The sequence below is a fragment of the Phoca vitulina genome, unplaced genomic scaffold (assembly GCF_004348235.1).
Source record: "Phoca vitulina isolate PV1807 unplaced genomic scaffold, GSC_HSeal_1.0 scaffold7, whole genome shotgun sequence".
Lineage (NCBI taxonomy): Eukaryota > Metazoa > Chordata > Mammalia > Carnivora > Phocidae > Phoca > Phoca vitulina.
Window position 1 is genome coordinate 38,473,153 of NW_022589710.1, and position 13,124 is coordinate 38,486,276.

The following is a 13,124-nucleotide window of genomic DNA, read 5'->3' on the forward strand; positions in this document are numbered from 1 at the left end:
GTCCTTAATGCCTGAAAGCATTTCATTACATAGCCTTTCCTTCCAAGTTTCTCAGTGAATCTACTCTTTATCCCAACTGTCATCCCATGCCCTGAGAGCAGTAGTTAATATATTTGCCTTTATATTTTTGAACAATACCACCTCCTGGTTAGCTGCAGAACCCCAGGGAAAGTTCCAGGTTAGGGGAAATAAAAGCAAACCCTGTATGTCCTTCATTGAGCCACTAGACATATTGAAACAAAGAACTGCAATTCTTTAGAATAAGGTTTGTTCTTCCTCCAGTACTAAGAATGCTTACCAGGAATGTGGGCTGTGTCTTCAAGTGTACCACTGAGCTGTTTAGTGGAGGAATAGTTGTTTTGGTTTTTTTTTTTTTTTTTTCCTTGATTAAGCATTCACCTGGTTGATTCTGACCATTTTTGCTAATTTAGTCACCTCTTTCATGGAGTGATGGACTTTTGGCATTTCCTACTCTGCCATTTCCACTGGATTCCTTTTAAGACACAAAACCCTCTAGCTATAAAGGAAAGTATTGATAGATTTGGCTAAATTAAAATATTCTGTTAACCATAAGACATGATTAAGTGAGACAACAAGCTACAGAATAGGAATAGATGTTTTCACCATATAAAACTGATAAAGAACTAGTTATCCAGGATAGATACTAAAATCTAACAATTCAGTAAAAAAGGACAACCCAATAAGGGAGAATTGGGGCAAAAGACTTAAACAGGGACTTTACAAAAAAGAACATCTAAGTGCCTGATAAACATATAAAATAATGCTTTTTCTCATTAACAGTCAGGGAAAGGAACATTAAAACCATGATAACTATTATTACTACTACCAGATGTGAAAAAAATTGCTAATATTGACAGTACTAGATAGAGATATGTTTTGGAGTAAGAGGAACTATCGCCATTTTCTTTCAATAGACATATAAATTGGCTTAACCAATTTGGAAATTTGTGAAAGGGTATGCCTACCCAATAACCAGCAATTCTGTTCCTGAATATATATATCCTAAAATTAATGCATATAGGAATCATGATACATACTAGAATTAGAATGTTCATAGTAACATTGTTTGTAGTGTCTCCAAAATGGAAACAGTACAAATGTCCATCAACTCAGTAATCCATATTCACTGCTTCCCTTTCCTTACCTCTAATTTTTTTTGACTTCTTGTAATCAGTTATCTATGTTCATCAAATAATGAAATAGCTGTGTCTCAGACAACTAATAACTACTCCCATCTTGTTCTTTGGCATCTGTCTCTTTCCCTTTTTGTGGCTTGTTAAATTTTATCTATATGTGTTCTTTATAGTTAAGAGTCTGTTTCTTGGTTAGCCTCCCTCTCTCTTTTTTTCCCCTTTTGCTCATTTGATTTGTTTCTTAAATTCCACATATGAGTGAAATCATATGGTATTTGTCTTTCTCTGACTGACTTATTTCACTTAGCATAATACTCTCTAGCTCCATCCATGTCACTACAAATGGCAAGATTTCATTCTTTTTTATGGCTGAATAATATTCTGTTGTATAGATAGATACATACATACATACATATATACATACATGCATACATACCACATCTTTTTTATCTATTCATCAGTTAATGGACATTGGACTGTTTCCATAATTTGGCTATTGTAGATAATGCTGCTGTAAACATCAGGGAGCATGTATGTATGCCTTTGAATTAGTGTTTTTGGATTCTTTGGGTAAACACCTAGTACTACAATTGCTATATCATAGTGTGGTTTCATTTTTAACTTTTTGAGGAACCACCATACTGTTTCCCAGAATCACTGCATCAATTTGCATTCCCACCAACAGTGTAAGAGGGTTCCTGTTTCCCTACATCCTCGCCAACACCTGTTGTTTCTTGTTGTTGATTTTAGCTGTTCTGACAGGTGTAAGGTGACATTTTAGTTTTGATTTGCATTTCCCTGATGATCAGTGATGTTGAGCATCTTTTCATATGTCTGTTGTCCATCTGTATATCTTCTTTGGAAAAATGTCTGTTCATGTCTTCTGCCCATTTTTAATTGCATTGTTTGTTCTTGGGGTGTTGAGTTTTATAAGTTCTTTATAGTTTTCGGATACTAACCCTTTATCAGATATGTCATTTGCAAATATCTTCTGTCATTCTGTAGGTTGCCTTTTTAGTTTTGTTGATTGTTTCCTTTGCGGTTCAGAAAATTTTTATTTTGATGAAGTCCCAGTGGTTTATTTTTGCTTTTGTTTCCCTTGCTTCAGGAGACATATCTAGAAAGAAGTTGTTACAGCTTATGTCAAAGAGGTTGTCACCTGTGTTCTCTTCTAGGATTTTTATGGTTTCAAGTCTCACATTTAGGTCTTTAATCCATTTTAAATTTATTTGTGTGTTTGGTGTAAGAAAGTGGTCCAGTTTCATTCATTTTCATGTTGCTGTCCAACTTTCCCAACACTGTTTGTTGAAGAGACTGTCTTTTTCCCATTGGGTATTCTTTCCTGCTTTGTCGAAGATTAATTGACCATATAGTTGTGGATTCGTTTCTGGGTTTTCCATTCTGTTCCTTTGATCTGTGTGTCTATTTTTGTGCCAGTAACATACAGTTTTGGTCACTACAAGTTTGTAATATAACTTGAAGTCTGGAATTGTGAGACCTCCAGCTTTGCTTTGCTTTTTCAAGGTTGCTTTGGCTATTCGGGGTCTTTTGTGGTTCCATATAAATTTTAGGATTGTTTGTTCTATCTCTGCGAAAAATACTGTTGGTATTTTGATAGGGGTTGCATTAAATGTGCAGATTGCTTTGGATAGTATAGACATTTTAACAATATTTGTTCTTCCAATCCATGAGCATGGAATGTTTTTCCATTTGTTTGTGTCATCTTCAATTTCTTCATCAGTGTTTTATAGTTTTCAGAGTACAGGTCTTTCATCTCTTTGATTAGGCTTATTCCTAGGCATCTTACTGTTTTAGGTGCAATTATAAATGGGATTGATTCTTTCATTTCTCTTTCTGCTGCTTCATTATTGGTGTATAGAAATGCAACAGATTTCTGTACATTGATTTTTTTATCTTGCAACTTTACTGAATTCATTTAGGAATTCTAGCAGTTTTTTGGTGGGGTCTTTCCAGTTCTCAATGGCTTTTTTTCAACTCTTTTGTTTGTTTGTTTTTTATTTTAATATTCTTTTTTTTATTTCATTTTATTATGTTATGTTAATCACCATACATTACATCATTAGTTTTTGATGTAGTGTTCCATGATTCATTGTTTGTGTATAGAACCCAGTGCTCCATTCAATATGTGCCATCTTTAATACCCATCACCAGGCTAACCCATTCCCCCACCCCCTCCCCTCTAGAACCCTCAGTTTGTTTCTCAGAGTCCATAGTCTCTCATGGTTCGTCTCCCCCTCCGATTTCCCCCCACTTCATTTTTCCCTTCCTACTATCTTTTTTTTTTTTTAACATATAATGTATTATTTGTTTCAGAGGTACAAGTCTATGATTCATCAGTCTTACACAATTCATAGCACTCACCATAGCACATACCCTCCCCAATGTCTATCACCCAGCCACCCCATCCCTCCCACCCCCCACCACTCCAGCAACCCTAAGTTTGTTTCCTGAGATTAAGAATTCCTCATATCAGTGAGATCGTATGATACATGTCTTTCTCTGATTGACTTATTTCGCTTAGCATAATACCCTCTAGTTCCATCCACATCATTGCAAATGGCAAGATTTCGGGGTTTTTTGATGGCTGCATAATATTCCATTGTGTATATATATACACCACATCTTCTTTATCCATTCATCTGTTGATGGACATTTTGTCTCTTCCCATAGTTTGGCTATTGTGGACATTGCACTATAAACATTGTGGTGCACGTACCCCTTCAGATCACTACATTTGTCTCTTTGGGGTAAATACCCAGTAGTACAATTGCTGGGTCATAGGGTAGCTCTATTTTCAACTTTTTGAGGAACCTCCATACTGTTTTCCAGAGTGGCTGCACCAGCTTGCCTTCCCACCAACAGTGTAGGAGAGTTCCCCTTTCTCCGCATCCTTACCAACATCTCTCGTTTCCTGACTTGTTAATTTTAGCCATTCTGATTGGTATGAGGTGGTATCTCATTAAGGTTTTTATTTGGATTTCCCTGATGCCGAGCGATATTGAGCACTTTTTCATATGTCTGTTGGCCATTTAGATGTCGTCTTTGGAAAAATGTCTATTCATGTCGTGTCTTTTTTTCAACTCTTATCCTACTTATCTTCTCTCCATAGTTGATATTCTTTCACATCTCCTTGAAAGTTTCTTCTCTTTTCCCTTCCCATATATTCATTCAGTCTTGATTTTCCTCTTGTGTGTCTAACAATTTCTTAAAGATATGAAAAGTAAATAATTTATCTTCCAAACTGAAATACTTTTGAAGTGAAAAGATGTGCTATTTAATAACTGAGCCAGTATGGTGTGCCTGGGTGGCTCAGTCGTTAAGAGTCTGCCTTCAGCTCAGGTCATGATCCCAGGGTCCTGGGATTGAGCCCCACATCAGGCTGTCTGCTCGGCGGGAAGCCTGCTTCTCCCTCTCCCACTCCTCCTGCTTGTGTTCCCTCTCTCGCTGTCTCTATCTCTGTCAAATAAATAAATAAAATTAAAAAAAATAATTGAGCCAGTATGATAGATATAAATCCTGATTGTTCAAAATAGGAAAAATAGGACGTACTGGTATTTCATTTACAGATTGTGTTTCCCCTTGATTTTTTTCTTCTGTTAAGCCTGTAATATGGATCTCCCCTAGAATTATCAACCATCATCTTTTGTTCTTTTACATAGTGTCCTTGGATGATCTGAAATATATGCATGACTGAAACTGTTACCTCCATTGATAATTCCCAAAGTGTATACCCAACCCCTAACATTTTCCTGAGCTCCAGACTCATATTTCTAAAAGCTCATTGGGTATCTCCAGACTATTAACCCCAAAGAATGTACTTCAAATTTAAACTCATCTTTCCCCTGAAATATCCTACTGTCCTGTTTACATTCATACACAGAGAGCGAGAGAGAGAGATGGGTAGTATATGTACACATGTGTTTGTTTGTCTGGAAATCTATGTATCTTACATACATACTACTTTGTGCATGTGCTTTCTTAGGTACTGGACATAAAATAGTAGCAAAAGCATGGCTTCATCATGACAAGGCATTCTAGTATGGGACATAGACATTGATCAAACTATAACAGATATAAATGTAGTATAACTGTGGAAATTACTATGAAGTAGAGGAGCATGGTGTCATGTGAAGTATAATAGGAGATTTCTTTGACTTTTTTTCTAATACATGGCCTTTTTTGCTAGACATTAATGGCAACTTATAGCTCTTTTAAATCAGACTATCTACTTCTGTTTCCTTAACTTATTTATCATAGTTCAGTACTCAAATGAACTAGCAGGTAGAGCAGTTTTTCATCTCAGAATTCCCGTTGCTTTTCACCCTAGTTATGAGAACATTATTTATAAGTCACATAAATTGACTAATGATAAATGATAGCAATACCATTGGTAATGAGGATATTGGTATGGAAACTAAATAAAAGAACTTCTATGGAAATTTGTGAGAAACAGATGATGCATAAGATCAGGAGCACCTTTCTAGTCATAAAGTATGGTTGCTGCTTCCTTGTTTTCACATGGTTAGAGATATTTACTGATCGAATGTTAATTGCTTATCTTTTTATCATATGTATGTCCCCTCTGTGCTCAAAACTTGAAAGTGGTCAAGTTCTCATTTTGAGATCAGAAAATCTAAACCCATTAGTATTAGCCCAGAACAGGAACTAAATTATGCATAGCCCAAAATAATAATTTTATAATCAACATAAATAATAATTTTTATAATGAATAATCCACATTATTTATTCCTATGTTTGTATATTTTTAGAATAGTGATACTCAAATTACATCAGTTTTTACCATGTTGATAGGTATAATATAATAAGATCAATAATAATAGTCAATATTTATTAAGTACTACTTTGTAGTGCTAGATAATTTATATGCATTATCTTATTTAATCCTCAACAGTAATCTGGTGAGGTAGATGCTGTCATTATTCATTTTTTTAGATAAAGGAAATGGTGATTTAAAAAGCAAAGCCATCAGTGTCCCCACAGAAGTCATAGCATAGTTATATGGATAATTGTGAAGAGTTTAATAAGGAACTATAGTGTGTTTACAAAGGTTTGGGCAGATTTCAGGGAAAGCAAAAAACACAGTGCAGTGCCCTGAGACTAGTAATACTGGGAACCATCAATATCCCTAGTCCTAATGGGGCAAAGGGAGGGAACTGCTACTGGAATCCAGAAAAGAGCTGTAAGCCCCTGTCAGATGATCAGGGCTGTGACTTAGCCAACCTGTGGTAACCTGGTGGAGAAGGAGGCAGGGGAATAAAGATCAGACCTTACTCTCCTCTAACCTTTCAGTTTCCTGGCACTAGCTGAACCCAACTAGAAACTAGAGAGCACAGAATGGCTTGTTGATTCTATCTATACAGGTCAGCTTAGAGCCAAGAGGATAAAGTGTGGAGAAAGGAAAATGGAAAATATCTAGGAATTAAATAATTATTAAATAGCAGAGCCAGTATATGAATGCCGAACATTTTACTCCTTAACTACAATGCTAGACTGCCTCTCATTAAAAAAGTTTCATGCAATATTATTTGGTAAGAGAAAATATTTTAAAACTGAAGGTTCCTATCCTATCCCAAATTGTTGGGTGCATTTATACCTAACAGTGAGTGAGACCAAATATATGAGAGCTAGGCAGCAAAGAATGCCATTTAAAAAAAAAAAAAGTTAGATACGGGCATTGATTTTAATGTTGGTATTTTCAGAATATTAAACCATTCTTGTTTTTCTTGTTCAGATTCCAGACTCCATCATTTCTCGTGGCATTCAGGTGCTCCCACGAGACACAGCCTCCCTCAGCACTACTCCTTCAGAATCGCCTCGTGCTCAGGCTACATCTCGCCTTTCTACAGCTTCCTGCCCAACACCAAAAGTAAGTACAGTTCCTTGGCACCTTAAATTTGTTCTACTATACGAGTCTGGGAAATTTAACCAATATTTCCCTCTGCTTGTCAAGGTTGGATTGCATGCAAGATAATGCAATGAAAAATGAATGGACTATAAAATAATTGACACTTACTGTTTCACAGATTGTCAAATTAGGCCAACAGTAGGACAATAGAAATTTCATGTAAAATGTCTACTCCTACATCACAGCTACAGGTATTACTTTCTGTAGCTCCCTGTTTCTTTGTTTTAGACTTGTTATTTTTTAGCTACTCATCAGTATAGATGTGAAGTTATTTGTTTATGCAAAGGATGAATGCATTTCTGGCCAATAAAAAGTAAGATTAACAAAATAAAAAAATGTCACCAAAAGAATTTTTTTTTAGCTTGTCCAGGCTGGGGTAGCTCCCTGCTCTAGTATCATTCCAAATTTTTTCAAACATATTCAACTTGGAATGTTGCTGCCTAGTATTTGGAAACAAATCTAAATTGATTAGAAAGAAAGTTTTAATGCCAACCTTTGGGGGAGGAAGGAAGTTTTTTAGTATTTATTTCTTATAATTTTTCCCAAGTACTGAATCATATGTGGGAGGAAAAAAGGATTAGACATTTATTTGCTGCCTCATATCTTCATGTATATGATAAATTAAGTAGCAGACTTAATAATGGCTGTAACTGCTTTCTTCTGGAATGTCCCTTTCCTGGTTAAGTTAGTCATTTGTGCTTTCAAGTTTTCTATATGATGGATCCAACATTGGCATCAAAAGATTAACAGTAACATTCCTTCTTATTTAATAAGATATGGTATTAGATATCAGCTGTACACTAAATTTATTCAGGGGATCTGCAGGTAATTTTTCAAACTATGGGTTCTTCTCTGTCATCAAATTTACAACTTATTTGGCTGTCTTCCTCAATTCCAACTTTTTCATGAGTTTTAGAATGTTAAAACTGGACTTAACTTAGAAGTTAATCCCAAGCAGTTCTTCATATGTGTAGTACAGTTGCTTTTACATACCGTGGTACAACCTTCTCAGGAAAGTCCTCACAGTGTTACTGTTGTATATCATCACTTTTGGATTTGTGTCAAATATAACCAATATTAATTTTATAGTTTAAAAAAATTATGGTTCTAAATCTTCAATGAAGAAAAACTATAAGAATATTCTAGACAAAATATATGTTAATGCCATTCAGGTGCCATTCAGCTGTATCTTCAACTGAATGAAAACATGGAGTTCTAAGACTTGAATTGGTTAGAAGAATCTTATTCATGTCTTTAAGATTTTTAAAACAAAAGAATTTATTGTTTACATTCAATCCCAACTATACAAGCTATACTCATTTCTGAAGTCTGGGAAATAAAGCTAAAAGTTTAGTCCACTATAAATGTTTAATCATTCTCCAAATATTAAGACCCAAATGTTAGGAATGTGGGACTATTCAAGGTGCAGTATTCTTTTCCTTAATAATATACTGTGAACATAAATATCTAAGCTAAATTTAATTAAACACAGTAGATCTTGAGCCTTTTTAAAACTTTGTAATTACATTCTAATTACAAAAGGAATATTAAAAGCAATTCTAAAATAACTTGGCATTCCAAATTTTCTAAAGTGAAATCCTAAAAATAAAAATATTAACATCTATTAAGTTAATTTGCTCATTACGAAACTTTAGGAGAACAAATAGCTTGTCTTAATATTTTTTCCTTAGTTACTGCTTCGGCATTCAAAATAACAATGAATTCAAATAAAGCAGTGTATTTGGATACCTATTTTTTTCCCCTAGGATTTTTTTTCTTTATTTTTACCTAGGAATAAGGTTCTTTTCCTTTTAGATAATTTTTACCTGCACCAGAATATATACCTCAAAGATAAAATTAGTACTTCAGTGTAATTTTAAAATTAAACTTCTAAGGCTGAACCAGAATACTAATGTAATAAAAAACTAGTTTGAATATTGATTTTTTTTAGAAGGAGTGAAGAAAGTCAAATTAATCTATTGAAAGTCTCAAATTATAAAAGTGCTTAATTAAACCTAAACTTAATATTCTTATATGTGCTTTTATATCAGTGACAGATACAATCTCTGCCCTCATGGAGTTTACAGTTTAGTTGATGGTATATTAAAATAAATAGGTAGGTAAACATAAATTATTCTAATAATTATAATTTCACCATAACTTAATTATAAAGAGATTCATGCTAAGCAGAAATGAACAAGTTATACTGATAGAAAATAGGAGAGAAACCTTACTTAGGTAGGATTATCAGAGAAGTCCTCTCTAAGGAGAACATTTCACCTGGGATATGAAGGATGAATAAAAAACAAAAGCTTTTCTGTTGGGTGGAGGTTTTGAGAATTATATTCAGCAATAATGACCACTTTAAACACAGTTGTCACCAACCAGTTATCACCAGTCAAGAACTCTCAGACTAAAACTTCGTTACTACATGAAAAGTCTAATTCAGTGACTTCATAATCCAACTTCAGATATTACTTCCTTTTTATTTTAAATATAGTTTTTTTGCCTTTCCCTACTAAGTCAGATTGCAAGGCTATAGGTTTTAGCACTTAAATCTATTCTAGATGAATTGTTTATTTTAATTTTGTAGCATAAAAATGTAGGGCAGAAAAGTTAGAATGCCAGGCTTCTAATTTGAGATATGGGTAAAGGGTGATATTATTAACTATATTAAGGAATAATAAGAGAAGAAACTCATTTTAGGGTAAGAGAAAGGAGTTAATACATTTTGGTTTTGAATGTATTCAATCTGAGATACGTATGAGACATCCCAGGAATGGTATGCTGCATAAAATCACAACAGTAGTGAGTTTGATATTGTTACTGTTACTGCATCTTGGTGCTGATATTTATAATTTAGTACCTAATAGTCAGCCAAACCCCACAGAGGTCCCTCTTTTACCTTTCAGATTAGACATGCAGTCTGTCATATGCAGAAATATATGTGCAAATGTATTTTCTTTTCATCAGAAATACAATATGGTCTTGAATGGTCATCAGTAGAAAGAACACTTGACTTGATAATAGAAGACATGGATTCAGATGCTGGCTTCTCTGCTTAGTAACCACACTAACTTAAGCAAGTTGCTCAACTTTTCTGAGCTTCGTGTCTGTAAAGAAATGCAGTCCTTGCCTCTCCAACAGGGTTATTGATTTATTAAATAGTCTTTGCCTCGTGCTGGGAAAGCAGTGGTGAGCAGTAGACATTGTTCTTGCCATTACAAAGACAAAATAGGCAACTACAAATTACAATAAAGTATAAGTGCCATGATTTATCACCAAGAGTACAGAATACTCTGGGAATAACCATCAGAAGCACTTTCCCTCTGTAGCTTTTTATCAACTGGGCAGTATTTAAGCTAAAAGACTTCCTGTTCTTTTACCTCTGTGCCTCTATTTTTTTTAAGTCAACAACTATAATATTAAACATTATTTTGGGTTCACATTTTATATGTTTACTACAGTGTAATAGCCTAGACTGTCCTTTTACTCTTTAAGATTACCAGCTATAGTGAGAACAAGATCTATAAAATACACCATTTGGATTTCTTTTTTAATATGCAATCTAATGAAGACAACCAACTTTTCTAAACAATCTATTAAATGGCATTGTCTCCAACAATATTTATTTGTTGTGCCGAAATGATGTAATATTTTATTGTATGTGGGGAAAAAATCTTTTCTCTTTTTACCAGTTATTTTCTTTTAATGAAACCTGACTGAAATGACAAATGATTTCACTCTACTTGCTTTATGAAACTGTGAAGTATCTTTGAAGAAAAACTTGGAATTTTAATCTTATATTGCCCTAAGTAAAAGAGTGGCTTAGCCAAAAAAGTCAAATAGTATGTAGATTCCATTTAAATAATAGTTAGCAATATCTAGAAGACTCAGATTCTAACACGGTGATAATATCCCAAAAATTGTTTGCTAAAAGAATAATTCTATAACAGATAAATTCTCTTATAAAGTGAGCATGATTCACAACTTAAATGAATGTTGATTTTTCAATTATAAAAGGTAGCAGCATCTCTATTTGAAATCAAGAGGCATGAGTAGAGAATAATGACCAGAGCAAAAAAGAAAAAAAAAAAACTTTCAATCAATTCACCATTCCCAATAGATGTTGTTAAAATAGGGAATAATTTTTAAAGACCAATTTAATTATCTTTTGATTCATTAAGCATCTAGTTTGGCTTAAAAACTAAATGTAGTCTATTGCCACATATTCTCTATACCTTAAAGATTAGAATAGAATTGTACCCAGATTAACCAGCAAGTTATTTTTTTTCTTTAGGAAGAAAATATAAATACTATCTATATAAAACTAAAGGTTATGGAATTATTAAAAACTATATGTACTGAAATATCTTAATATGAAGGGTATGTTAATTAATACACTAATGTCTAATCTTAATTCAAACAAAATGCAGAATTATGACTTCACTCTAGGTTTCTATTATTTTCCTTTGAGAAAATGAATTTAGATTACTCTGGATAAAGAATAAATGATTTTCACAGTTTTTAATGTGTATGTCTGAAAAGCGGTGTGATTTTCTTTACATATTCCCTTGAGATTTTTTCTTAGTCATAGTTTGTACAAACTATTGCACAGTGTCACCATTTTCCTTTGTGCACACCAGAGTGATTATGTGTATGGTTAGTTTCATTGGTTCTAAACCTGAGGCTCCCAGGTCTCTGGAGAATTTTATGAAGTTGTTAAAATTCTAGCCTAGATCAAAATGCTAAGTGGACCCCACAAATTATTTTCTACTATTTTGAAGAACCTAAACAAAATCAGTAAGACTACTTTAAATACTAAGTTTCTTTTGCTTTTGTCTGAAATTATATCAACATTGGTATATCAAAATCTGTTCAACTGTTAATGACATTATAAAAATTTATGGTTGTATATGTAGAGTGGAAAAGTGCCAAAATATTTGAAAAGCACAGAATTAGTGATATCAATAGTACATTCTCTGGACATAAAAATGTAAGTTTTCTTTTGTGCAAAGTTAATTGCCCCATTTGGGGAATATTGAGTAATAATAGTCTCAACATTATGGGTCAAATCTGGCAGTTCTCAAACTTAATGGTCTCAGGACCACTTAAAAATTAAGGACTCCAAATAGCTTCTGTTTATGTGTGTTATATCTAGAAATTTTTTTAATGTTTATTTATTTGCTTCAAAATAAGAATAATAAAGCCTTTATATGTTAACATAAACAACATTGTAATGAAAATAATATTTTCCAAAACAGAAAACAAAAGTTGGAAAAGGATGGCATTGTTTTATATTTCTCAAATATATTTTAATGTCTGGTTTAATAGAAGATAGCTGGATTCTTACATCTGCTTCTGTACTTTAGTCTGTTGTGATATGTTTTGGTTGAAGAATATGAAAAAACAGAAAACAAATTCAGCTTCACACAGTTATGTAGTTAGAAAAGAAAGGACTAGCATTTTCACATAGTCCTGGATATTCTTTTGACACTACACCAAAAATTTACAATTGATAGTTTATTAAAAGTTAGTTGAAGTATGAAATCTAAAACCCTCTCACGGACTATACTACACTCTGATATATTAAAATTTGTTGGTCCATCTTGAACTTTGAATGGATCTTATACCCGGGCATGATTTTGGAATATATTTGTTGGTCACTTAGAAAATATAAGTTCTTCCAAATGTTGACATATTTCATTATATTATACTAAAAATTTATTTTCATTGCTATAACCACCATGCTGATCAAAAAAAGCCTTGCAAGCATTGGAAGCTCTCAAGTTCATGGTGATATATGTTTTCTACAATTCTAATTTTTTCTTAAAATTTAAAATTTTATCCTTGGCAAAAAAAAAAAAAAAAGCAATAAATTTTGTCTGTTTTCCTTAAATTGGCAGGCTTATTTCATTCAATTTTGAGAAAATGTCTACCAAACATCTGAGTCTGGATAATCATAGTTTGTCCATCATTGTTTCATTCCTTCAAGTAAAAATAATGTTCTGTGCAAAACCTGG

The 13,124-nt window shown here is 33.3% G+C and overlaps 1 protein-coding gene across 17 annotated transcripts in view; it reads left to right on the top strand.

Moving 5' to 3' along the window:
• Positions 1-13,124, top strand: part of GPHN (gephyrin) — a 608,525-nt gene that overhangs the window by 382,175 nt on the left and 213,226 nt on the right. For all 17 annotated transcript variants that reach the window (XM_032405331.1, XM_032405333.1, XM_032405334.1 and 14 more), the window contains one exon: positions 6,928-7,062. In XM_032405331.1, coding sequence (XP_032261222.1) covers positions 6,928-7,062 — 135 coding nt within the window. The remainder of the gene's footprint in view (positions 1-6,927; positions 7,063-13,124) is intronic.